The sequence below is a fragment of the Cylas formicarius genome, unplaced genomic scaffold, assembly GCF_029955315.1.
Source record: "Cylas formicarius isolate icCylForm1 unplaced genomic scaffold, icCylForm1.1 PGA_scaffold_7__23_contigs__length_41026272, whole genome shotgun sequence".
Classification (NCBI taxonomy): domain Eukaryota; kingdom Metazoa; phylum Arthropoda; class Insecta; order Coleoptera; family Brentidae; genus Cylas; species Cylas formicarius.
The window spans coordinates 5046193-5073553 of record NW_026844352.1 but is presented as its reverse complement, the minus strand read 5'-3'; the positions used below and the strand labels follow the sequence as shown (position 1 = coordinate 5073553).

At 37.0% G+C, this 27361-nt stretch overlaps 2 protein-coding genes across 4 annotated transcripts in view; one reads left to right on the top strand and one right to left on the bottom strand.

Moving 5' to 3' along the window:
- LOC132704993 (interference hedgehog-like) overlaps window positions 1-27361 on the top strand; it is a 90475-nt gene that overhangs the window by 59225 nt on the left and 3889 nt on the right. For all 3 annotated transcript variants that reach the window (XM_060675368.1, XM_060675370.1, XM_060675371.1), the window contains exons 6-11: window positions 2008-2304; window positions 3981-4439; window positions 5894-6141; window positions 6859-7078; window positions 7141-7326; window positions 7382-7536. In XM_060675368.1, the coding sequence (XP_060531351.1) occupies window positions 2008-2304; window positions 3981-4439; window positions 5894-6141; window positions 6859-7078; window positions 7141-7326; window positions 7382-7536 (1565 nt within the window). The remainder of the gene's footprint in view (window positions 1-2007; window positions 2305-3980; window positions 4440-5893; window positions 6142-6858; window positions 7079-7140; window positions 7327-7381; window positions 7537-27361) is intronic.
- Window positions 10132-12169, bottom strand: LOC132705442 (uncharacterized). The gene is made up of 2 exons (XM_060676030.1): window positions 11459-12169; window positions 10132-10798 (listed from the first exon to the last, which is right to left on the bottom strand). The coding sequence occupies exons 1-2, from the start codon at window positions 11502-11504 to the stop codon at window positions 10446-10448; spliced, it is 399 nt and encodes a 132-aa protein (XP_060532013.1). The 5' UTR covers window positions 11505-12169; the 3' UTR covers window positions 10132-10445.

Genomic DNA, 27361 nt, shown 5'->3' with positions numbered 1-27361 from the left:
ATATTTCCTGGATGTGAAAAAAAAAATCATAAAATAGGTGGTGCATTAAGGCACCGCTGGGACAAAATGGGTTAAGTTATATTTACCGAAAGAAAAACGAATAATCATTCTAACGGCTGTGATACATATAACTGCGCAACATATTATTAAGGCGATATGCAATTCATTAATTTAATATTTCCACGATAAAGTTATCGTAGTTTATTTCTAAACTTGGCGGCACTGATGTTCGTTGTGAGACTGCTTATTTACGTTAAGAAAAAGTCTCGGTATGGTTCCCTTCATCACGTGTATATGTAGATATGGTCTGTTCATAGATATAAGAAAGTGACCAATTGCTTTTGAATGGGATTATCCAAGGGTGGTCATTAACATACAATGCAACAAGATTATTACCTAAAGTTTCGGAATTTAAATTCAGGTAAAATTGTGCTCCGTAATAGAAAATAATTTTATACCTACCTGTGTTTAATACTCTTTGGTTTGGTATACTACTTAGTTTAAGTTTATTAGTAATCATTCTTATTTCGTGTGTAAAACAGCGAATTATGCAAAATATGTGCGAGTCTAGTGTATCTCAGGAGATGCTCCCGCCCAAATGTAGAAAACACAATTCTATTGAGACTAAGGAAGTTATAAACAATGTTTATTTGATTCTCATTGAACGTGGTGCCAGCAAGCAAGCATCTTTAGAAGAAACGGCCAACATCAACTGTATGGAAAATTGGGAATAATCCCATTTCAACGAGGAAAAAAAGAAGCGATGCTGACAAATTTACCAGTTATACGAGGAACAAAGCGTGCCTACATTAGATATTTTAATTAGGAGGCTTGAAAAAGATGAAACCGGTGTTAAATGTGGCAGAACTAACTTATGGAAGTGTATTCATGGGTTTTAGATTTAAAAAAAATTACAAAAGGCTTTTAGAATTCGGAAATGGCGACTGGAATATCTACAAAAAAAAATAGGATTTACAGAGAACAACAAAGGCGAATTATTTACTTGGATGAAACCTGGTTCGATACTTATGATACCCCGGAAAAGGGTTGGGTTGACTCAACTGATAAGTATAAAACAAAGGCGCCATCAAAAAGAGGTAAAAGAATAACTATTTTGCATGATGGCTCTAAAGGTGGTTGTTTCCAAATGGACTTTCTCTGTCTGCGAAAAATATTAAAGATTCTTCTCTGGATTACCATGAAGACACCACCGCTGATTTATTTGAAAGTTGGTTTAAAAACAAACTAGTTCCAAACATTCATCCTAATAGCGTAATTGTAATGGACAATGCAAGTTATCACAGTGGACAGTTGACTAAAACACCTTCCTCATGTGACACAAAAGCAACAATCCAAAACTACATGTATAATAACGACATTTATTTTTACGAAGATAATACCAAAAAGCAAGTAATTGAGGTTCTACAAAGGTTGAACCTACAAAAGGAATACGTCTGTGATAATTATGCAAAAAATCTGGGGCATACAGTTTTAAGGCTTCCACCTTACCACTGTATATTTAATCCCATTGAACATGTTTGGCGCCAACTGAAATCTGCCATTCGTCGTAACAATGTTTTTCCCCGTGTTAACTCCAATGTCCTCAAACTTGTGGAAACCGAGGTTTTTAACATCCCTCCACAAAGTTGGGCAAATTATGTTAAACATATAGAAAAAGCAGAACAATCGTATATCCATATTTCAAATAATATAGAACAAATAATCAGAAAACGCGATGATAGCGATAGTGATACTGATATATTATGTGAATAATTTTAAGTAATTCAAGTAGGTAATAAAAATAATTTGTACTTTTATTTTAGATTTAAACATAAATACATAAATAAATATTGTTTAATACCTTTCCTAACAAAACCCCAGATAATTAATTTCTAAGTAAAGTACGGACCTGTTCGGCCATATTTAATTCTTACAGCTTGCCCGAGTCTTTACTTAATTCATATCAGTTAGTCACTTTCTTATATCTATGAAGTATATGAATTTCAGGGTCTTCTGTGTTCTTGGCATGCTCAGCTGTAGGAAATCCCATACCAAAGGTTGTTTGGTTCAAGAAACAGTCCGAGTTACCCTCCAGCAGGATCGAACTGATTACGGGAGGTATAATAATTAAAAACATTACCTCCACGGATGACGGCATATACGTATGCAATCATACGAATATATACGGTACAGTGTCGCATCAAATAACCGTCAGGTATAACGAGGATCCTAGTGTCGACTGCCTAATGAACACAACGGACGTTAAGCAGGGTGAAAATTTGGATCTGGAATGCATCGTCACAGGTATGTCACTCACTTGCATATCAAACTATAAAAAAGTTATTGACCCAACCGCTTGTTAATTAAACTTTCTGGACAGATTTTTGTCATTGCAATCCAGCTGACGTTAATTATAGGTAACCAACTACGTTGATTCGGCTTTACCGTATATGACGAAAAAATGACGTGAAAATGTCACAGCTCGCGAAATTTTACGTCATTCTTTGTGTGACGTACGTTACACGTCCCTAATTAATATACTATGGAATCCAAATAAAAATGTAATGAAAAATTTATTGAACATATAAATTTTTATATAAATAGAGTGAAAACTCCCTATAGGGAAACTCTTTATAACGAGAATTCCTTACCCTAATGATCTAATTACCCAAAACCTGGTCGTCCTAAACATTTTTCTCGTAATAAGCGATTATATTAATGCCTTTATCGGAATGTATAAAAGCACACCATTGTTTCAATCAGTTCTAATTTGACTTAGTGAATACGGCAAGCATGGCGAGTAAGCTGAAAAATTTCTGTCTAGATGATAAAGTTGCTTTAAATCGGGAGATAGAACGGGGAGAAAAGAAAAGTGAGGTGGGACGTCGATACGGACTTAACCGTCGACTGTATCCACGATTTGTAAGTGCAAAGAAAAAATCATTCAGGCTGTTCTGGCAGAAAGCCACAATTTGAATATTTGGATCGGGCAGTGTTGCAGTGGTTTCAGCAACGTCTTAAAAATGTCCCACTTTGTGGACCTATCATAAAACCAAACCCAGAAAAGTTTTTAAATCTGTTATATCAGACTCCGTGAAAAAGTATGTCACCCCTCATGACTCTAAAATTCCTCGTCTCTATGGACTCCCAAAGATTCACACACCTATTCTCAGTACCATTGGTTCTCCAACATATTCTCCAGCAAAATATCTAGCTTTCATATCAAAAGGGAAAACTGATAGTTTTGTTCTTGATTCCTTTCACTTCATTGTGAACAATTGAAAGGTATTACATTAGATACACAAGATATTCTGGTTAGTTTCGACGTAGAATCCCTCTTTACTAAAGTTCCTATTCCTGAAACTCTCAACAACACCACAACCTTCCAATCGCAATGAGGCCGAAAGCAATGCCACACTTGCCGCTGTTGTCCTTCCTTACATTCAAAACATCACTGGACACATATCAAAAGTTCTAAATAAATAAAACGTCAAAACCAGATTTATCACTTGTCCACAAATCCCTCAATATCTTTGAGATGCCAGGAGTTTACAGAATTCCATGCATATACGACAAAGAATACATTGGAGAGACCAGACGAAAAATATCAACTAGGCTCAAAGAACATGAAAGAGCTTTAAGACTAAGACAAATAAACTCATCAAACCACCGGACATAAAATTTTATTCGATAAAACTACAATTCTTGCAACAATCTTAACCGCGGCTTAGGTCTCTACCTGTCACTATCTCCGCCCCCTCAAACAATATATAAACAGATACAGAGTAAAATACGAGCCAGCTTCATTCAAGCTCTGAAGAAGCCAAGAAGGCGAAACGTCAGCAAGTTCGACTCAACAAAAACCGACGTCGGAGGAATCGAAGTTTTTGTAAAAAAAAAATGTTGTCATTTATCTGAGGAATATGATGTAGCTGCAGCTATATGAGAAATTTTTTAAGGAAAACCCTAATTTATTGTAGGTACACCGGATCCGCAACTGACGTGGTTCCTAAACGGATTTTCCGTTGGTAACGATTCCGCCATAGAAGCCGTCGGAAACAGGATCTATTTCCGACCGATCGAGAAGCGCCACGCCGGCAATCTGCAGTTGTTCGCAAGGAACTCGGTCAAAACGGTATACGACAGTACCAGTATCAGGGTCATCCCTCTCGCGACCAGTATAGACATGCCGATGCCGCCGTCCCGACCGCACCAAAGGCATCACCGAAAGCCTCAGGGCACCAAGAAACCATCAAAGCATAACAAAACGCCGAAATTGGTGCCCCCGAACAAACCGACCATCACCCGACTCAACGACGAGACCGTGGTAGTGCGATGGAACGTACCTAGCAACGACGGACTCCCAATACAGTTTTTTAAGGTGCAGTATAAGGAAATTGGACCTGCGAATCCGAGACACGGCCACAGCCAGAGCAAGGGTAGGTACCGGCCGAAAGTACGGTAACTCTGACGTCACGCGTACTCCATACAAAGTAGAATCGCAACGGCGCACGGGGAGCCAGAATGACCCAAAAAGTTTGAAAATTCCAAATTTTACTTTTAATTAAACGAGCAAGCTTTGAACTATCAACATTTTAAATCGCGGAGTAAACATTTCCGTGGTAATGCAGAAATATTAAAAAAAAAACTATCAAAGTTCTGCTTCCTGTTTTGTGGTCGCAATAAGTAAATACCTTTTTTTAATGAATGAACTTAAGAGAGGTAAGTTTAGGCTACTTACATCAATAACGACATATTAATTATGTTTTTTGGATTGCACATGATTACTAGTTAATGAATGAAGTGAATCTGTGTTCTCCTATCACAGTTTTTTTTATATGAATGCTCATTGTCTCATAAATCTTCCTAAAATATAAAATTCCGCCCATCTCTGCCTCCCTTTTTTATAAAAATATATTAATGGGGGTAATAGTAACATTATAGGTTTTTTCATTCGTCTCACCTCAGTTTCATTACGAGTTTTTTATTTATAGATTTCTTTATCACTTAGGCTTACATGTTTCGTACTTTTTACCATATTTCACTTGGGAAATGACCTGATTTCCTGTTTTGAGGTGTTTGTTGACCAGCATATACATTAACATTAACAGAATACATTAACAAAAAGATTGTGTGTTCACTATTTAAAGTTAGAGCATGTTCACTATACCGCGGGTCTACTGTAATAATAATCCAAAGTATAAATAAAAAAATTGCAAATTATCTTGTGCTTCCATGTATGACATAAGTGTTTATTGACAGTTAGGAGTGATAATAAATGTGATAAATCAAAAGCATATCAAACTTTGTCAAAATCACTAGGAAAAACTTTGGATTTTTATTGACTTTTCATCGAAATTAATCAAATAACAAGAAAGAAAAAGCATAGTCAATCGATATAGAATTGGATTCTGCATCACAACATATAATAATATACACTGGAACCCATTTAGATCGAGCTACCAACATGAGAAAATTGCTATTAAGCTAAACTTCCGTTAATTCGAAAATAAATGTTGTACTAAACAATAATTACATCTTTATTGTTATAAGTTATAGGAGCCGATACTTATACACCTATATGCTAAACTATAAGTATATTTGCAAATTAAAAAACTATAGTGAAAAATTAAAAACCTTAAATATTGTTTGCATCATGAAATATAAAAAATGCACCCAAAAAATATTATTATACTTTGGGCCGCTGATCTCTATCTATAACATACTTAGAAATATTTCGAATTTTATTGTGTAATTTTTATATTTTTACATACATCTTTAATTTTTTTATTTCTTCTAAAACCGTCGCAAGAGTTTCGCCAAAATTATATCACGTGACACCATTTTTCAGATTTATTTTTCACACGATATATCAAATTGTTGTCTGTTGTAGAATGGAAAACGACAAACATAGATATACCTCCAAACATTAAGGCCTACGATGTGTTTGGGCTCAAATCCGATCACATATACAAGTTCAGAATAGCCGCCGTGTACAGCAACAACGATTACAAACTAAGTCCAGTTTCGAACAAATTTCACCTGAAGAGGTTAGATTTCGACGAACGGAATCCTTTGCCGATCTGTTGGATAACCCACACTGAGACTGCGAATTCTACAGCGATCAAAGTTTACTGGCAGGTAAGAACTTCAAGCTTATTCTAGAGGGGATATGGAGAGATAGCTTAAGCCCTTTGAAAATGTCAGAACAGGAAGGTTCAAATTTTTCCAACGTCAGATAACGTAACCCAGAACACAACAGTACATTTCCAATATCACAAAAAAAAAACCGTTAGTCCGTTAAAGTAGCTGATAAAAGCTGATTCATTATTCGCATAACCCTAAAAATCGTTCATCCACGCACCGGGTTACAGCTAGTCAAGACAAGATGGCGCCAAGAACTCCAAATATGATATAAAATGTTTGCTTGTTTGAATTGACTGGTTGCCGAATTTTGTCTTTAAGCAAAGACAAAGTCAAAGAGTTACTTTGAAAGTTTAAAAAATTACGATTATAGAAAGTGCAAAGTTAGTTTATTTCAGCAATTTTAATTAAAACTTAATTTTTATCTGAGTTGCGCCATCTGTCGCGCTTAAGTGAGGTTAGTTAAATCACGGATTGTGTTATCATGCTACAAAATGCAGAAAAGAAGAAGAAAGTTTTTAATTTTTAGTCTGTAGCAAAAATTGAATTTTAAGTGAAAGCAAAATAAGTCTAGACCAGAATAAAAGAAGTAGCAGAATATAAGGTCCGCTACTGCTGTTTAATAAAAAATATATATTAATAATCATGAAAATAACAGAATATTTTAAATTTTTCAAAATTTCACGAATATTTATTTTGATTCCTGGTTTCTAGTGTCCCCCATATAATGTGACTGTCGATGGGTTTTACTTGAGTTACATGTCGGCCACACGGGCCGGAGACGATTACATGAAGACTACCGTAGACGGAGACGGTACCAGGAATTTCGTAATAACCCATCTACATCCGGAAACCAGCTACGACATAAAACTGCAGAGTTTCAATTCGAAACTGGCCAGCGAATTTAGTCAGCTGATGAAAGGTCGCACCGGTTGTACGTTTAACACGCCCGCACATTTTTCATCGTTTTCCTAATCTTTATACTGTCGCTTTTAGTGAATCCGGTATCGAGTCATACCACAACACAATTTAGTACCACGAAAACTACCCCAACACCCGAAGCGAGCAGTACCAGTAATGTATACGTAATTTCAGTCGGTACTATCATAGCTGCAGCACTGGTCATTGCGAGTCTAATACTGCTGTTCGTCTGCAGAAAATGGAAACAAAAAAAACTGACCGGTTAGTTGGCAATTCTGGTAGAATTTTATGGAAACAATGTTATTTTTGTTCTCAGACACCGAGGATAAGCCGTCGGTCGAGCACCACATCCAAGCGGACGGTACCGACTATGTCGTCGAAGCAAAGTCCCTTCCCAGGTCTAATGGGTGCGCGATTCCTTCCAATAGGATCACTATTACTCCCAATCCGTTAGCAGACGCCGAGACCAAGGTATGTTACTACAAATATTATAATACCATAAAATCTTTGTCCTCCTCCTCCACTATTTGACTTTTATCCATTATTTCTTTTTACATAGATATTTTACACAAGCAAAATTCATTTTTGATTTAAATTCATTTATGTACAATATCTGTATATGACACAATACGTAGGAAAATTGTATTTCTTTTAAACAAATAATTACTTAATGAGGTTGCTTTATTACTTACGGTATGGTTGGGATTTTTAAAAGAATATACAGCAACTAGAATTGATAATAAGGTAAAATTAATCCACTTCCTCCTACTTTTTGCTATTTTTCAAAAAAACGATTACTAGGCACTAACTGATAAATTGCTGAAGAAGTTCATTAATTATTGAATTATTTAGGCACTGGATTTAAGGTGATAAAAATTTTATACAATCAAAAGGATTTGACAAGCATCAAAAAACGACAAAGAAGATTAAAACCAAATTCGTTTTCGAAAGAAGTAGCGGCATCCTAAATAAACTAAAGATAAAAATTGCAAATTTTCTTTTATTCGTATTTTAGGTTTGGATAAAAATATTGATATGGGACTTCCTTCGGGTTGTTCGGTCCATAAAAAATTGTAATTTTGTTTGATCACTCCTCACCACTTGCTTTGCAGAGCAAAGAGTGTTAAACAAAAATCATTTAGAGTATTTTTAATAATAGAAATTTTCTAGATTACGCCCCCTCGTGGCCATTTCAGCAACTCGGAAATAATTCCCAGCACTTTTAGCCGATTAACTTTTTTTTTTTTTCAATTTATATCGTACCTCGTCCTTACTAACTATTAACTAACCAATAGTCGCTATTCGCATTCTTTATTAGCCAAATTGTGGAAGACTTTCCATTGTGCTATATATTTTTGTAGTCTATTGAGATTGTTTTTTTGAGTCATTTCTTAGTCCATTTTCAACACGCAAATATAAATCAAAATTTCGACATTTTAACCTTCTCGTTTGTCAACGATCAAAACAAATCTTCTAATGATGTCTAATATCAACCGTGCAACCAGTAATGCAAAGGAAGTTCAATGTTCAGATTTATGAACGCGTTCCAAAATCAGATTTTAGTTTTATTTATGATCGATAAAAAAAAATAGTATTTTAGCCTACTATAAGTATTGGAAACAATATGTTCAGTTAAACAAAATATAATATTTGGAGCCTCTGTTTTTTAAACTAACCATTTCATGCATGTGTGTGAAAAATGTATTGTTTAATAATTTGAAAGATTGAAAGATCCACTGCATTATACAGGGTGTTTTCTAATTGAATGTCAATAATTAAGAAGGCGATGTTTGAGTCCATTTTAAAAAGAAAACTTTATATGAACATACGTCCTAAACGTCTTAACTTTTGAGTTACCGGATGGCAAAGTTTTCAAAAATAAACTATATTACGCCATAGCACGCCAATGAAATAAAAAATTCGCTTAAAAAAATGAAAACCTCTTCTCTGCATGGTCATAACAATATCGTTAATATGCGGAGAAATTAGTTTTATTTTTAAATGAAAATCGTACTAGGGAAGGGATCAAATTTGCTTATAAGTTAATGCAAATATCGGCATTTTTTTAAGTAAATCGCTGTCTATAAACAGGTTAAGTCGAGAACGTTTTTTGTGAAAAATAAAATATCTATCTAAAACAAAATATCCAGTTTTTATTTACCAACTAATGTCCTTCAGAAAAAAAAAATATTTTCTTCTTTCCTTCTTTTTACATGTACAGTTTGAATGAAATTCTAACAAGATAAATAATAAACGATTTTTATTTAAAAAAAAAAAAGACCACTACCTACTATTAATAATTTTTAACAAAATTATCCGTTCATGACAACCCTTTTGAAAAAGGATATTAAAAGAAATACGAAAACACCCTGTATGCGTGAATAATCTTTCAAAAAATCGAGAGATGACGCACGCCTTTATATCTTAAATTCGAATTCGAGTCGAACGTCAGTACGGAAACTGATTTTCTTTAAAAAGTGAGTGAGAAGATGTCAATCTTACAGTTTTGTAGTGAATATTACATTTATGGAGATATCGTCGATTTTTCATGTCAAGCCATCGAACTTTATCCAGCCATCCACTTTATGCCACGTTTAACTTAAATTAGTCTAAGCAAGCAAGTAAACCCAAACCAACATGGTCGCCTACATGACAACATACAGTAAACTCCGTTTATAACGTACATGGGATATAACGTACTCCCGTATATTACGTACCATATATATCTTCTACTACGGTTATAAAGTACAATATTTTCACTATTGTTCTGGTTATAAAATATGAGCGTACCCTAAAACCGGATTATCAAGCGAAAAAAACGGAGATTTTTTAGTAACCATTTGCGAGGTTTTCTGCCAGCTGCGGTCAACAGTTTCCACCAAAGAGTATAAGATAGATGGGATGGCTCCCAAAGCTTATACAAGTTTCAACGCAAACGGAAAACGCGCGGGACGTACGGTTCAATTCAATTTAAAGTTTGAAAGGTAAAATGTGAATGAAAAAAAAAAAGTCGAAATAAGTAGATGTATAGTGCCGATATAAGCAACAGAAACCGTACATAACCTCAATTTCCTAACCCCCCCGCAGCGGGGGCCCCCCGCGCGTGGCGTCCTAGTGTCCCCCCTGTCTACCAGAGTGCGCTCCGCCCCCCACCCAGCTTGTGTAGCGTCCTGTTTTGCCCCGGTTCCGCCCGTCGCTGCTAGATGTCGCGCGCTTGTGTAGCGTCCTGTTTTGCCCCGGTTCCGCCCGTCGCTGCTAGATGTCGCGCGCTCCGACCGTCGTAGGCCCCCCCGGTAGAGGGCGGTGACGGTGCGGCGCGGTGACGCGGTGGATCGGGAGGATAATTAAATAAACTTGAATTTTAATACATTTTATTTTATTTATAAAATTGGTCTGGCGAGGAGTTTCTTCTTCTTTTTATGTCGATTCAGTCGACCATCCCATTGTTCCTGTTCCTTGCGTTGTTCTTCTTCCCGTTCCCGGAGGAAATCTAAATACGAAGTGCACTCCTCGCCGTCCCACTCCGTCGACCACCCACCCGGGTACTCCTGCTGCTCCTTTGTTTCTTTTGATCCACCGGGTTGCTCCTGCTGCTGGTGATGTTCCCTTGTCGTTTCATGTCGTACCGGGAATTCTAACCCCCGGTACTCTTTGTGTGATTTGAATATGTGACGCCCTAAGCGATGCGCCAACATAATATGCGACTTGTTATACGGACAAACCGCGATTTTTTCTAGAACAAAACAAAGTATGATATGTAGCGTTTCCTATAAAACACACATTTTTTTTTTTTAAACAAAACTTCCAAAAAGGGGGGTTATCAAATAATTTTAAAAATTGTTTTTTAAGTTATACGCGCATACTAAAATTCACGTTTCAATTCACTGTCATTTAAATGTAAGTGTATTATTGTCAAAAGGGCAAACTGCAATTTTTTAGTACAAAAAATAAACAAAAATATGTATATATTTCGCGTTTTCCCCATAAAACGCACATTTTTGAAACAAAACTTTCAGTAATTTTAAAAATTGTTTATTTTTTAAAAGCCAAAATTCCCTATTCACTGTCATTTAAAAGATATTAAAAACGCTCAATTTAATTCGATTATTATTGTCAAAAAGGCAAACTGCAATTTTTTAGTACAAAAAATAAAACATTTTTGAAACAAATTTAAAAATTGTTTATTTTTTAAAAGCCAAAATTCCCTTTTCCATTCACTGTCATTTAAAAGCTATTAAAAACACTCAATTTAAATCGGTTATTATGCAACGTAAAAAAGATGAGTATCATATTTTAAAAACAGGTAGAAACTAACCAAAAAAGTGATAACCCAAACTGAAACCCACAAGAAAAGACGCGCACTGTATAAAGGTAATTAAAATATAAAACTTACCAGTTGTAGGGTCGTAGGGAAATGGACATCGCACTTCTGTATTCATTGCACTGAATATAGTCTATAATACACATGCAACGTATTTATACACATGCACTCCCTTCCATGGTTGAATTAAAAGTCGAAAGGTCTTCTACCCACAAGCACCAACGCCGATTTGAATAGACGCGATGTTGTCGCCAGACAACCGTGCAGGTAGGAGTCTCAAGGTCAACACGCTTTCACACGGGAACGCAACCGTTTCGGACGTTGGACGAACGTATGTTGCCGCAAAAGATCAAGGCCAACTTGCTTTCATTTTTTACAATCTCCGTATGGGATGTGGAATTTCAAAACGCGCCGAGTCTAAATGTCAAGTTGTTTTGCTTGTTGAGAATAATAATTAATTGCCCCCTTTATATTTGCTCCGTGGGATTAACGTAATGGGAAAAATTTGTTGCAACGCATGTGGAGGTGTCTTCGTTTGTTAACTTTTAGAAAGTATTCTCGCACCGTATAAATACATCTCATTTTTCTCTGTTTTGTCAGTAGTTGTTTTTGGTATTATTCGTGCAACGTGGAAGCTAACTTAGTGGTTTGGTGTTCGTACAAAAAAGCAGTAAGTACCTTTTTTATTGTCTTATTTTAATTCTTTAACATTTGTTATTATTTTATAAAGGTCCTAAAGATCATCTTAGTACTCTCAACCCGTAACCGCAAATAGAATAGCAGCAATCTTAAGCGTAAGTTTTTTTTTATTTTTTTAATTTTGAGATAAAATAATTAATAATAATTTATAGATGGACTTAAGTCAACTGAATCAAACCTGTCTTGCAGAAGGTGATTTTGAGCAGCCGATTGTCAAACTGCATGAATTGCCGATAGGCGTTCCGTTTAAAATTACTAGAGCCAAAATTGTTAATACAAAATTTGGCAATTCCGTGTTGCTGCAATTAGAAAATTCCGTAGTATTTCTTCCTACTCGCGTGACAGAAGCTTTCCGTCCGAGACTAGAACACTTTGCGTCGGGGCAGTACAAACTGGTCTACGAGGGATCCAAAGATATTGGAAAGCCCAACTCTTTAAAGAAATTCAAAATAATTCAAAATTAATCAACATATTATACAGGGTAAGTCTTATTTACTGTTATATATTTAATAAACCACGATGCGCGTAAAGCAGATCATTCATAGAGCGCAAATCTTAATTTTAACCTTACAAAAATTAAAAAAGCATATTTCCGACAAGTTCACTCTTAGAGATAGTGATGTGTGGCTTAGGAGACTAAATAAAAATATTGAATCTTGCAACCAAATCGTTTCTAACGAAAAGGATTTATCTATTGGGTTAAAAAGAAAATTACAAACTACAATTCAACATCTGAAAGCTATTAGAAAAATTATTCTTAATTATCAACATAAGCATTTTGGATTGGGATTACAAAGTAGTAGCCGCGAGACAAACACAAATGAAATGGTTGTATGGGAATCGGTAGCGTCGTGTTTCCAGGGAAGAGTTCAGACTGGTGTCATAATTAATTTACTTCATAAAGATTTAATTCAATTTTTAAACGATTCTCGTCCAATATTTCAACAAAAAATTAGTCAAATTTTAAAGAAATTTTTATTGCTGAAAGTAAATACCACATTTTGCGGTGAATTTATTAAGGCAAAAAATGATGTCCAAGGCGAAGTTGATGTTAAATATCTGAGTACCGGAAATGCTGTAGTTGATTTAGGAACAGAATTGAATGATTGGTTTGTTGAAAATGTGCAAGATAAAATTTTAAATCAAATGTCAGAGTTTCAGGAACGTGATTCCGGGTGGGCTTTAAATAATATTATTTATTTAGAGATTAACATTAATAAATTTGAAATGGGTAACGGGTCATCCTTCGTTGAGTTGCCTAAAGAAATTGCGAATAAAAGGGCTTGTATTAACATTAGAAATGACGATCAAGCGTGTTTTTATTGGTCAGTTGTATGCGGACTCTTTCCAGCACGTTTTCGTCAGTATTTACCCTCTTCATATCCATACTACAAAAGTGTTTTGAAAACTGAAAATTTACAAACACCTATGGAAATGAATAAAATAAGCAAATTTGAAAAAGACAATGATATTTCCATCAATGTTTATATCTTAGAGCTTAATAAAAATGAAAAAACTAGTTTTTATTCCGTGTTACCTGCACGATTAACAAAAGAAAAACGCGAAAAACATTCAAATTTGTTGTTAATACAAAATAAATATTATCCAAAAGTTAATGATTTTGATCCTGATCCGCAAGATAATGATTATGAAGAAATAAAATATCACTATTGTTACATTAAAAATTTGTCTCGATTAGTTTCCTCACAGCTCAGTAAATATAATCACAAGAAATACATTTGCGATAGGTGTTTGAATTATTTCAATAACGAAACTCGTCTACATGACCATGAAACAATATGTTCCAGTTTCAATGAGTATAAAGTGTCTTTTCCCAAATATGATTACGTTGAATTTCGAAACCATATATATAAACAAAGGACTCCGTTTGTAATTTACGCCGATTTTGAGAGTCAATTGAGAAAAGTAAATTTGAAAATTTCAGATAAAACCTCGAAATACCAAAAGCACGAAGCTTACAGTGCTGCATATTACTTTAAATGTTCTTATGATGATTCAATATCATTTTTCAAAAGTTATCGTGGTCTAGATTGTATTGATTGGTTCGTGGAGGAAATATCTAATTTATCAAAATTTGTTCGTTCAAAATTTAAGGATATTATACCAATGGATAGTGAAATTAGTCTAGATCAAAGGTCGAGTCATTGTCATATTTGTGAAAAACCTTTTTTAAAAGAAGATGTTATTGTTCGTGACCATGATCATTTTACTGGTAAATTTAGAGGTTTTGCCCATCAGGCTTGTAATTTAAATTTTAAAAAAATATTTGTAGTGCCCGTAGTATTCCAGAACCTTTCTGGATACGATAGCCACTTCCTGCTTCCGGTTTTAGCAAAAAAAAGCTATGTATCCATAGTTCCGGTTAATAAGGAAAAATACATCTCTTTTACATATTTCGAACCTGATTATAACATAAAATTTAGATTTATAGATTCGTTTAGATTTTTGGGAGCATCTCTGGATAATTTAGTTTCCAGTATGGATAAAAATGAACTATATATTTTAAGAAAAGAATTTTCCGATCTCGACGAATCAAAATTAAATTTACTGTCGCAAAAAGGTATTTTTTGTTACGATTACATCGACCATATAGACAAATTAAATGAAACAACTTTACCCCCGATTGAAGAATTCTATAATAAATTAAGTGAAAGCAATATTAGTGAAGAAAAATATTCCCACGCACAAAGTGTTTGGCAGTCGTTTGAAATAAAAAATTTAGGCGAGTATTCAGATTTGTATTTAAAAACCGACGTTATTCTTCTGGCAGATATATTCGAAAATTTTCGAAAAACTTGTATGGCAACACACGTTTTGGATCCGGCGTGGTATTTCAGTATGCCCGGGTATACATGGGATTGCATGCTTAGATTCACAAAATGTCGTTTAGAACTTTTGCGCGACATTGACCAAATTATGTTTATCGAGCGGGCTATACGAGGTGGAATTTCGGTGTGTGTTGGTAGATATGCGGAGGCCAACAATAAATATATGCCCAACTACGATTCATCCAGGGATGATTCCTATATCATGTACTTTGACGTCAATAACCTCTATGGCAAGGCCATGTGCGAGCCTCTTCCTTACGGAGGATTCGACTGGATGTCTCATCAAGAGATTGATTCATTTAATGTCATGAACATTCCAGATGAATCTTCCCAAGGATATATCCTAGAGGTAGACCTGGAATACCCGCAGAAATTACATGACACACATAGAGATTTTCCATTTTGTGCCGAACATCGAGTGCCCCCCAATTCAAAGTTACCAAAACTAATGACTACTTTGTATAATAAAGAAAAATACGTCATACACTATCGCAATTTAAAACAGGCTCTCAAAAACGGTCTCGTACTAAAGAAAATTCACAAAATATTAAAATTTAACCAATCTCGTTGGTTGAAATGTTATATCGATCATAATAATAAATTAAGAACCCAAGCAAAGACAAAATTTGGTATAAATTTATACAAATTGTTTAATAATGCCGCTTACGGTAAAACAATGGAAAACATTCGCAAGCATCGTATTGTTAAATTTGTTAAAGCGTGGGATGGTCGCTACGGTGCGAAAAATTTAATTTCTAGTCCTAGATTTCACAGTAGAACCATACTTGATAACAATTTGTTGCTTATAGAATTAAAAAAATCGGAACTTTGCTTTAATAAGCCACTTTATATTGGAATGTCCATATTGGATTTGTCGAAAACGACCATGTACGAGTTTCATTATAATTACATGCTTCCAAATTTGGGTCCCGAAAAATGTAAAATTCAATACATGGATACGGACAGTTTCATTTATAATATCAAATGTTATGACGCATATGAAAGCGTTATTAAGGCCGATTTAACAAAATTTGACACGTCTGATTATCCTAATGACAATCCCTATAATATACCGCAAATCAACAAAAAGGTTTTGGGGTTGATGAAGGATGAGACTAATGGCACCATCATTAGTCATTATGCGGGGTTAAGGTCGAAAATGTATACTTTCAAAATTTTAACGGGTTCGGTAGTTAAAAAGTCAAAGGGTATTCAGTACAATATTGTAAAAAATAAAATTTCATTTGATGACTACGTAGAATGCTTAACAAATTTTAGGGAAAAGTACGCCACTCAACGAACCATTCGTTCATACACTCACAATGTATTTAGCATCGAACAAACAAAAGTTGCCTTGAGTCCTTTAGACGATAAACGTTATCTTTTGCCGAATTCATATGAAACGCTTCCGTGGGGACATTATAAAGTGCCGTAATTATTTTTTAATATATTTTTGTTACAGATTATGGTCAAGCAACTTACATTAGAAAGCCTTTGTATTATAACAATTTGCGAAAATATTAGGTGTAGTGCTGATTTTTTGCTTGAGTCACCTTTGCCTTGGAAACTAACGATACTAATATTTAAATATTATTCGAAATATAGATGGAGGTACCTTAAACAACTAGCGCTCCAGTCTGATGGCAATTCTTTATTAAATTTAGAATTCATTCTGTTGAATAAGAGATTTGGATCGTCTTACAGAAATAGCATTTTGGCAACTCCAACCATTGATTTTGACGGAGAATCCGCTTACTGTTTATGGGTCAGTTATTACAGGATAAAATATTCGGAAATTTTAGTTTGTAAATCTTGTCACTTTATATTTCAAGTAGTTAAAAAATTTAAAAAGAAAAATTTTAGACTTTTATTGGATCACTATCATTTACAGCTGGATATAAATAATTTGAATGATGTATATCACGATAAACAATTTTGGTGTCAAAGCTGCTTTGAAGAAGTTTTGTTCACTGTAGAAACTGAAGATGAATGTAATTTAATGCTTCACGATGAGAGAAAATATGGAAAAAAGTTACGCTTTTCTGATAGTCCATTGAACTATTAATACTGTGGTTTTATTATAACATATGTAACTGTAGATAAGGCTTTTATGTATTGATTGTATGCCATTGTATTGCAACAAGAATAAACATGTATATATTTAGACGCTATTTTCTTTTTTACCACCACCACAACACCGCATAATAATTACACAGAAGTTTGTAATTGTATAATTTATTTATTATATACATTATTACTATTTTACAATTTCGTTAAATGCTAAATTATTAAATTGTTCTAGTTTTCTTTTGCACTCTTGAGCTTGCATCCGCGCCACTTGCAAGTCTGTATTAAAAAGCGCAATTTGTGTTTCAATTTCGTTGATATTGCACTCTAATCCCGACAACTGAGACGCCAAGTTTCTTTTTAAATTGAATGCCTCACAAATGACACTTTTTTCTCTACCGTCCGTGAACACTTCGAGCCAATCAGCGGATGACGTTGGAGCTGCAAACGCTTCACTTGTGGTAGTTTTCTTCTTCTTCTTGCGGGATACGACCGACGCACTTTGTTTTCGTTTGGTCGCAGATTTTTTGGTTTGTTGCTCTACAGGAACGAAGCTGGACGGGAGCACTTCTGATGAAGGAAATTGCAACTCGAAATTTTCCAATAAATTATACAATTCGTTGGATGTCACAATTTTCTCTTGAGCCATCATATACACGTATTTATGTCAGAACTTCTAAATCGAGACTAAATTTATTTCAAAACGTCTACGTTGTCTACCCACGAATCGTGCGACTTATCCAATCCCAACCAGCGCACGAGAACCATATTGCCTCGTCTGCGCAACACCTTTTCGACGAGATATAAGTCCGGGTTAACTGTCTTCTGCAATTCTTCTTCATAAAATCCGCCCATTATGGGTTTACCCTGCATATCTTGAAGCAAATACGTTACGGGGTTAGTAACCCGTACTTTAACAATTTTAAACAATTCCGTGGTCCAATTCGGTGTATAACCTTTGTTGAAAACGTGCTTGACTTTGCTGATTCTAACGATGTCGCCGACTTTAAGTTTACGAGGACCGAATATTTTTATGCTACTATACGCGGTTTTCAAAATTCTCTTTTCGTTGCTCTTACTCACATCGATGGGTTTCGTACCCGTCGTTCTATGTTTTGTGTTATTGTATTCATCAACGATAGAGGCGAGCACATCGATCCATTTGTACGTCCCGCGTAAAGAAAAATGTCGAAACAATTTCTCTTTGAGGGTACGTATCACCCGTTCGACAATTGAGGCCTTTTTTATGCTATACGTACTATAGTGGTTAATTTTATGCTTATCCACAAGTTTCAGAAACGTGTCGTTGTAAAATTCTTTACCGAGATCCGTTTGCAAGTTTTGAGGGTGCCGTCCGTCCTTGAGAATTTTGGAAAACGCCTTGGCGACTTCGACCCCGGTTTTGGTTTTCAACGGGCGACACCATACATATTTTGAGAAACAGTCTATCACAACCAGCACGAATTTAAAATTTCTGTTTTGTTTGCTGTAGCGATCTAATTGGGCCAGATCCGCTTGCCACAGGTCATCCATCCCTCGTATTATAGTCCGGCGGCGAGCATAATTTCTGCGTGCCGGCTTGTGCAGTTCTCGAACCAGTTGTACCTTCTCTTTATTCATAATGTGTGTTCGGTTGCGATGGAGGATTTAAAACCCTTTGTTTCAATACCTTCATTATATTCTCATTTTCGTTCGTAAGTCGCTCCATTTTGGTTACAATATCATGAAATTGCTGTGACAAAACGGCGACTTTTGTCATGTGCTTTTCCAAATCTTTCTTTGCGCTCATTTCGCTTAGCTTTTGGTGGAAAACTTCGCGAAACTGCATAATTTCATTTTCGAGTGTAGTGCTACTCATTTTCAGTTGTTCTTCAAGACGCGAGAATTTAGTTTTGTCTTCAATTTGTAATCTTTTCGTGTACGCTTCGAGTTTCTGTCCAATAATCTTTCTCAATGCAATTTTTAATAAATTACTTGTCTCATCCACATATTTTTTGTTAGCCACGTCACCGTCATCGCTAGGCGTTTGGACATTGCAAATTTTTAAATTGTTCATATTGACGTTTCCGTCTGGCATATAGTCGAGGGCGCTTCTAATCACAGTATTAGTGAAGGGTCGTTTAGAGCGCAGCGCGCTAGAACGTCCAAACTTGTCCAGACTCATCGTTAAACTAACGTATAAAACCTGATTCTTTTAGCTCTTCAACGATTGAAACTATTTCGTTATCATGAGACGTGTTGCCTGCGTGTTTCGACGCGATTAGTAATTTCAGACGCTCTACGAGTTCATTGACGTCGTCCCAGTATACATATTCAGTAGGAGCGTCATTATAACGCATATTATAACCTTGACCGCTGTACGAGTACGAACGCGACTGAGATTTTATTAAGGGTCGGATGACCTTGGTATATTTTGGTACAGTCGATGCGCCTTTCAGACGTCCGATCGCGTCCCTGTGCACCTGGGTAGCCTCCATTATTTTTTTATATTGTGCCAAATCGTCTTTTGTGTATGCTATGGGATCTTTTAAAAACACCAAATTATACAAGCCGCGGGTACCGGAATATCTCTCGCCGTCTACAATAATATCGCCAGATCCTTGATGAAAATCCAGCGATTTATTGCCGAGAAACCATTTGGATGATATTTTGTCGTAAACGGGTCCGTAAACAATATCGGTGTCGGGCGATTTTACCCATAAATTTTGAATATATGAATGGGAAATTTCTGGATATTGTTCCAGGTATGATTGAAGGGATGCGTTGGCCACGCTCGATGTGTCAAACACATCATCTTCCTCCTCATCGATATTTTGCATCTCAACGCTCTTATTGGGATCCGGCGTTTCCTGAATTTCTTCCATAGGCAAAAATGATACGTTAACCTTATTTTTTGTTTCTTCGTTCGGTTCCTTTTTGTGTTCCCGCTTGACACCTCGACGTTCAGTTTTTATTTCTGCCGGTGACGGTGATAGCTTTATTTTTGCTATACGTTCTAGCGGCTCGCTGACGGGTTTGAAAAGCTTCCGAATTGACGCATCCTCTTCGCTCTTACCCAATTTTAATGTTAAATACTTCTTTCGAATAGATCTAGACAACTCGTTTACTTTTTTTTTTAGCGCCGCGTCGGCGATGTCGGCGGACGTCGCCTTCATGACTGTTTCTATCGACAATTAAATATCGACTTTTATATATTTGTCGAAACCCTTGCGGTAGCGTCCGTTTTTTACGTCGAAATCTTTGACAATTATCAAACAGCCGTACTTTTCTTTCCAGCACTCGGAACAAATTTGTTTAAACGTGTCGTATGAAACGTCGGGTGAGACATGTTCATCATAAACGTGACGTAAATTCATGTCATCCTGTTTAAACAACGCGACAATATTGCAATTGTCACGTATCAATTGCTTGGGTACCTTGGAGTATGTCTGACAGAGATAAATAGCGTCGATGGCCTTGTGTCGGCACATCGAAAAATACTCGCGAATTTTATCTTGCTTGTCGCACGCCACGTCGTCGAAAATAAACAGAGAATTCTCTTTCGCGTCGCTGGGGTCGATTATCGAGTCTCTTTCACTGTAGGGATAATATCCAACTCCTTTGACATTGCTCAATACGCGAGATAACAGTTGATATTTTGGTTGATACAACGACTTTGAGTAGACGTAAACATTTTCGAAACTTGCCCCGTTGGGGTTAAAGAGTAGCGCTAACATGGTGTTGGTTTTGCCGCAACCGCTAGGTCCGCAAAACACCGCCCTAAATGAATTGGGTAGCAGTTGACCGTGTTTGCTTTTGTTAAAGAAACCATCTCCGCAAACCAAATCTAAATTATCGATGGGGAGCTTGAGTTTCTGCTGCACCACCCGCATGACTACAATGTTTATTCGAGACACCTCGTATATATATACGACACAAGCAATTTCCTTTAATTAGTATGTTATGCTTCGCGTCCGGAAGTGGTCTCGTTAACACGCTTATTAACAAGTTACCTTTTGAAGTACACATTCCGGGTTACCAGTTTTGCGGTCCCGGTACAAAATTGGAAAAACGCTTGAACCGAGGCGATAGCGGGGTGAATCCTTTGGACGCTGCGTGTAAGGTACACGACATTGCCTATTCGCAAAACAAATCGTTAGACGAACGTCATAAAGCGGATAAAGAATTGGAAACGCGTGCGTGGCAGCGAGTAAAATCTAAAGACGCAAAGTTTGGTGAAAAAGCTGCCGCATTCTTTGTCACCGCGACTATGAAAACTAAACGTAAGCTCGGTATGGGTCAACAACGGCGTCCCTCCTGTTTCGTTTCGACAGGGGTGTCGTGAAAAAGGTTCGCAATGCATTAAAGAAGAAACAATTGTTTCATATCGATAACCCTAAAATGCTTAGAAGATCGGCACTGGAAGCGCTTCGAGCTGGCAGAGCCGCTGTAAGAAAAGCGGGAGGACGTAAAAAAATTAGTACCTAGAATTATACCGTTCGAATCAAAATCGGGCGGTATTTTACCACTTTTACCGTTATTAGGAGCGCTAGGGGGCTTTAGGTTCGCTCTCGGGCGGAGCCGCTGCTATCGCTAAAACTGTCATCGATGCGAAAAACGCACGAAAGAAACTCGAAGAGGACAACCGCCATAACCGAGCTATGGAAGAGATTGGAAAAAAGGGATCGGGTCTATTCTTGAAAAAGAGTCCGCGCGGCGGATTCGGTCTTTATCTGAAGAAACAAAAAAACTCCCAATAAAGCTACCCAGAAGGGCTCTATACGACGTCGATTTAATATCTCTGGCGCGCAAATTAAAAATTCCTCACTTCAGGGGTGTTTTTATGCGAGATAGTTTACCCCGTCGAATCAGATCGCAAGAATGCGGAATCGTAAATTTGGATGTTCGTCGAAATAGAGGAACCCACTGGGTAGCATACAAAAAGAGGAAGGGAAACGATGTTGAGTATTTTGACAGTTTCGGTAACCTTAAACCACCCGCAGAACTTGTTAAATATTTCGGCAACAGCGCCAATATCTACTATAATCACGATAGATATCAAAAGTTTACGCAATACAATTGCGGTCATTTGTGTTTGCAATTTCTCTATAAAAAGGACTGAAATCGCGGACCTATAAGCAGTCAACATGTCGATCATATTTACGTTAAAAGGGAACACGTCGACATTATCCATCGACTTTGTCAATCCGCTGCAGTTGGATGAAGATGTAGAGTACGGTTTAGCGCTGATTGGATTCCACTCTTACAACAACATTCCCAACATAGATAAGGGTTCGAATAAATTTTACTACTTCGATGGTAACAATAAAGAAAACGTAATTGAAATTCCGACCGGGTCCTATGAAATTAGCGACATTGAAACCTACATTAACGAACATCTGCCAAAAAATAAGGAAGAGAAGAATACGATCCCAAAGTTAATAGAGGAGATATCAATCAAACCCAACAATAATACGATAAAGTGTGAAATCTACAGCCCCGTATACGGGGTAAACTTTAAACAACACTCGGACAGTATCGGAAAATTATTGGGGTTTTCACAGAAAATTTTGGAGCCCAATATTATGCATTCCTCAGATTTACCCGTGGATATAATAAAAGTGCGAACGATACATGTAGATAGTAACATAACGTCTGGAGCGTTCTACAACGACAGACCTTCGCACACAATTTACGAGTTTGCCTTGTCCGTCGATCCGGGGTACGCCATCGACGAAACTCCTAAATATCTAACGTACTTGCCAGTAAACAAACGACAAATCTACAACATTACCCTACAGGTTCTGGATCAAAACTTTGAGTTGGTTAATTTCCGAGGTGAAGAAATCATCATTAGATTGGAACTTAAAAAATTAACGTAATGTTGATTTTCAACTCAATCGGAGACGCTGGTGAATATAAAAAAGCGAACATCCAAACGGTAGGGTTAGTAACAAAACCGAGGCGTATCCGTAAAGGTCGTCTTACATTGAGCAACAAACAATTTCTCCGATCACTGGGCTACGATGTTATCGAATCAAATATTCGACATACACAGAAAGCCAAAATTTGATGAATCTATCCAGCGCGTGGAGACCCGCACCTATCATCCCTTTGTGAAATCTTTTTTGAACAACGACACCATTGAGATCACGATCAATCAAGGAGATGCCTGGCTGCTTATGTACGACGCTGCTATTTGCATTAAGGGATCGCTGAAACGTCTCACGGGAACCGACCAAGTGCAATTTGTAAACAATGCAGGAGCATTTTTTTTTGAAACTATATCGTACGAGCTGAATGGGAAAGAAGTGGATAGCGTGCGTGATCCGGGTATAGTTAGTACGATTAGAGGTTATCTATGTTACTCGAAAGATGACTCATCGCATCTAGATATTTCCGGCTGGAATTTCCCTGAAAATGCGATTCACGATACAGAAAATGGACATTTTAGCATGCGAATCCCGTTACGACACTTTTTAAACATATTTAATGATTATAATATGATAACTTGTGGAAAACAAACCATAAGATTGGTAAGAGCCAGACATGACAAAAATTGTATGATAATTAAACCAATGGGCGGTGTTGCGGCCAGTGCAATTAAAACAACGGCGGAATTAAAAATTGATAGTGTCGATCTTAGGGTCAAGCACATATTTCCAAACGACGAAATCAAATTGGCTCTGCTGAAATCGATTAGATTAGATCAACCCATATTGATACCCTATAGACGATGGGAACTTCATGAATATCTGCCCTAACCGCGGGCTCTACCAAAGAAATTTGGTCTGTCAAGACGTGCGCGGCTATCGAAAGCCCCCGATACGTAATAGTCGCTTTTCAAACAAATCGCAAAGACAACGAAGCGAAAAATGCGACGCTTTTCGATCACGTCGACGTAACGGATATAAGATTAACACTAAACGGAGAATATTACCCTCACGAACGTTTACGATTAGATTTTGAAAAGAATGACTTCGTGGAAGCGCATCATAATTACACGGATTTCTACCCCAGTTATAAGGGATGTGAGGAAAAAACTGCGTTGCTTGACTATATGGCTTTCAAAAACTGCGCGATTTTCGTCATTGACTGTTCTCGAAGAAACGACAGTGTAAAATCCAGCACTGTCGACGTAAAGTTAGACATCGAAGCAAAAAAGGGATTTCCCGCGAATACACGTGCCTAATGCATCATCATTCACGATTGTATCGTGGAACAACTACCGCTCAGCGAGATTGTTCGAAATCTAACATAAATACCGCCGGAGGAACCTAATCTTAACCAGTCATATTAAAAATGCGCATCGTTGCGGTAGATATTCAAGGCTTCCAGTTAGAAGATGGATTTGTCGTTAAAGAAATGGCTGTCTACAATGGATGCCAAATTAGTCATTACGTTTTGAAACCGCCGCGTGAATATTGCACGTTGACCGGTGCAGAAAAAAGAACGGTACGCTGGCTCGAACAATATCATCACGGTCTCAAATACAGTTCTGGTTTTGTTCAATATTCCGACATTGATACGTTGATCGGACTACTGATAGAAAATGCTGACTTGATATACGTGAGAGGAAGATCAAAAATGGAATTTTTAATGTCGAAAATGTATCAGGAGGGTGTCGCATGCAGAGTCATTAACGTGGAGAAATTCGATGATGATAATTGGTTGAATCCGCCGAAATTTCAACCGGATCACGCCCATTGCATGTTTCACTCCGGAGGAAGACTGCGCATGTGCGCGTTGAGAAATTCTGCCCTTTTATATAATTGGTTGTATTCAAGGATCCCTGTATGAAATAAAACTTTCTTTATTTAAATAAGACTTTTTATTTCAATCCAAAAAAATTAATAATACATTTACACGTAAAAATAAAGCACGCTAATGCTATGATATGAATACAAACTGCGAAACTGTAATCTATTGAAGTATAATTCTTTTTTCGTTCCATTTCTCGAGTAATATTCTGCGTCATCTCACGCAAAATAGCGACTAAAAGCGTTTGGTTCATCACTTCTCTTTGTTATTTTACCTATAAAAGATTAGCTAGGAACCGAATACATTTTAGTATTTTACTGACCTTGAACGAGATGAGAGTCTTGTTGCTATGCTACGCTGTCTTTACTACCTGTTCGGACGTGTCGACGATAGTCGCCGCGCTGCCCGAGGAAGGTGTGATTGAATATTTACAAAAATTCGGATTCCTTTCACCTAACGACAACGAATCTTTAACGCAGATCAATGCGTCGAGTTTGCAACGTGCCCTAATGGATTTTCAGGATTTCTATAATTTACCGGTGGATGGTACTCTTAATAACGAAACCGTCGAACTAATAAATAAACCCCGATGTGGTGTAATAGAAAATGCCTTCACGACTGTTTCGCGATGGCAGAAAACGGATTTAAATTGGTATATTCAAGTACCGCCCAGTCACTATCAAGAGTTAAAAGTGCTGGCAACCGAGGTTTTTAAAATATGGAGTGATGAATCAAATTTAAATTTTTTCTTAAATTACTCAGAGCCGGATATAATGATTTTGATGTCTGACAAATATACTACCCACAGACAAAGCATAAGATGTAAAGGGAACGAATCCTGTCCTTTTGCTTTTGACGGAAGGGGTAACATATTAGGACATGCATTTTTTCCAAATCAACAACAAGAGTGCGTGGAAGTTCATTTGGATAAATCCGAAGATTGGTACTACGGTTTAGAAGTGCCTGCGCCCGGAGGAAAAACGAGCTTGTTTACTGTGTTGTTCCACGAAATTGGACATACGTTGGGTTTGGCGCACAGTAACGATCGCAATGCCATTATGTACCCTTGGTATAGCTTAAATTCTAAGACATTGTCATACGACGATGTTGCAGGTCTTCAACGTTTATATGGTAAAAAAACCACAACCACCGCCCGCGTAACAACTCCGACCACAACAACATCAACTACCACTACTACCACAACTACGAAACCTCCGATAGGGAAAAACGAAACAAAAGTACCAGATTTGTGTCACGTAAATCCATCCATATTTTTGGTTACGTCTAACCATCATATGTATCTATTTTACGACAAATGGGTTTGGATAATAAGATTAGGTGATAAAGTCTACATGGAACCTAAAATGATATCAGATTATGTCCCTATTTACGCTCCTATTTCGCATATCTACCAGAGACCCAACGGACAACTTTTGGTAGTCACCGGTGATTCGTTTTATTTACTTCACTTCCCGAGTTTCACGGTAGTGGGCGACCGACAAAGCGTCCAGCGACTGGGTGTGCCTGCGGGTAAAACAGTGAACGCTATTTTTAATACGTATGGCGGTCGAACGTATATATTTTACGGTAAACGCTACTATGCAGAAATAGACGAGTGTTCTTTGAGTGCGAGTGAACACGGTTTTACTACGGAACTGTTTCCGGGTCTGCCCGACGATTTGTCGGGCGCGTTTCGATACACCAACGGACATTTGTATTTTTTCAAAGAGAAAACGTATTACGAATACAACGAATTTTTGAATAAATTAACGAGAGTCGGTGAAATAGACTTGAGTCTTGTCGCAATTAATTGTCCCACAGAGAGTGTCTTTAAACAAATTAGGGATTTGTTAAGAAAGTTATCGATCTTTCACAACAATGAATAAGAAGTTAGTTTTCTTCGACGATTTTAGAAGCTTGGATACCGATCAACTTGAATTGATTCCTGTGCAACATTTCTTGGAGCATGTGAGACCGCACGATTTGTTAAATATGTGGCATAAGTTACCAGTACGACATCGCAACAATTTTGAATTGCAAACTCATTTGCCCTGCTTTGTTCACTATAACAGACCGGACAGCAAAATGCATATCGACGGCCCGGCACCTCCCCAGAATAAATGTCATTATTGTTTGAGTGTTATAAAAGCAGTTACCGAGATCTAGGATAGATTCATTCGGGCTAGAAACATGGTTTTGTTAAGTGCTCACTTTGTTTTGTTGTCGGCTGTGGTACAAAACGTTTTCTATATACATAAACCTAAGGATGTGATTGAAGCGTTCGTTTGTTTCAAAAATCATAATAATCGGTGCATTTGGCCCGATACGTGGACGCGTATGCAACTCGCTCAGGTCAACGGAATCGACAAGCTACAAACTTTTAGCGTGACATTGTCGAATAACACTACCGCAGATAAGCCGTATTTAAATTACAAGGTACGTTTCGTTTTCGCGAACCGGAGCTACGAAGACCACGGCGAATGGCAAACGATCGCTATCAAGAATTCCAATAACACCAGCGGCGGCGTTAACGACAATTGCGGTAACGAATACAACATCTCGGCAGATCGAAAAACTATTTTAATCCCGCTATATGTAACTACGTGCGCTTGTTTGCTTC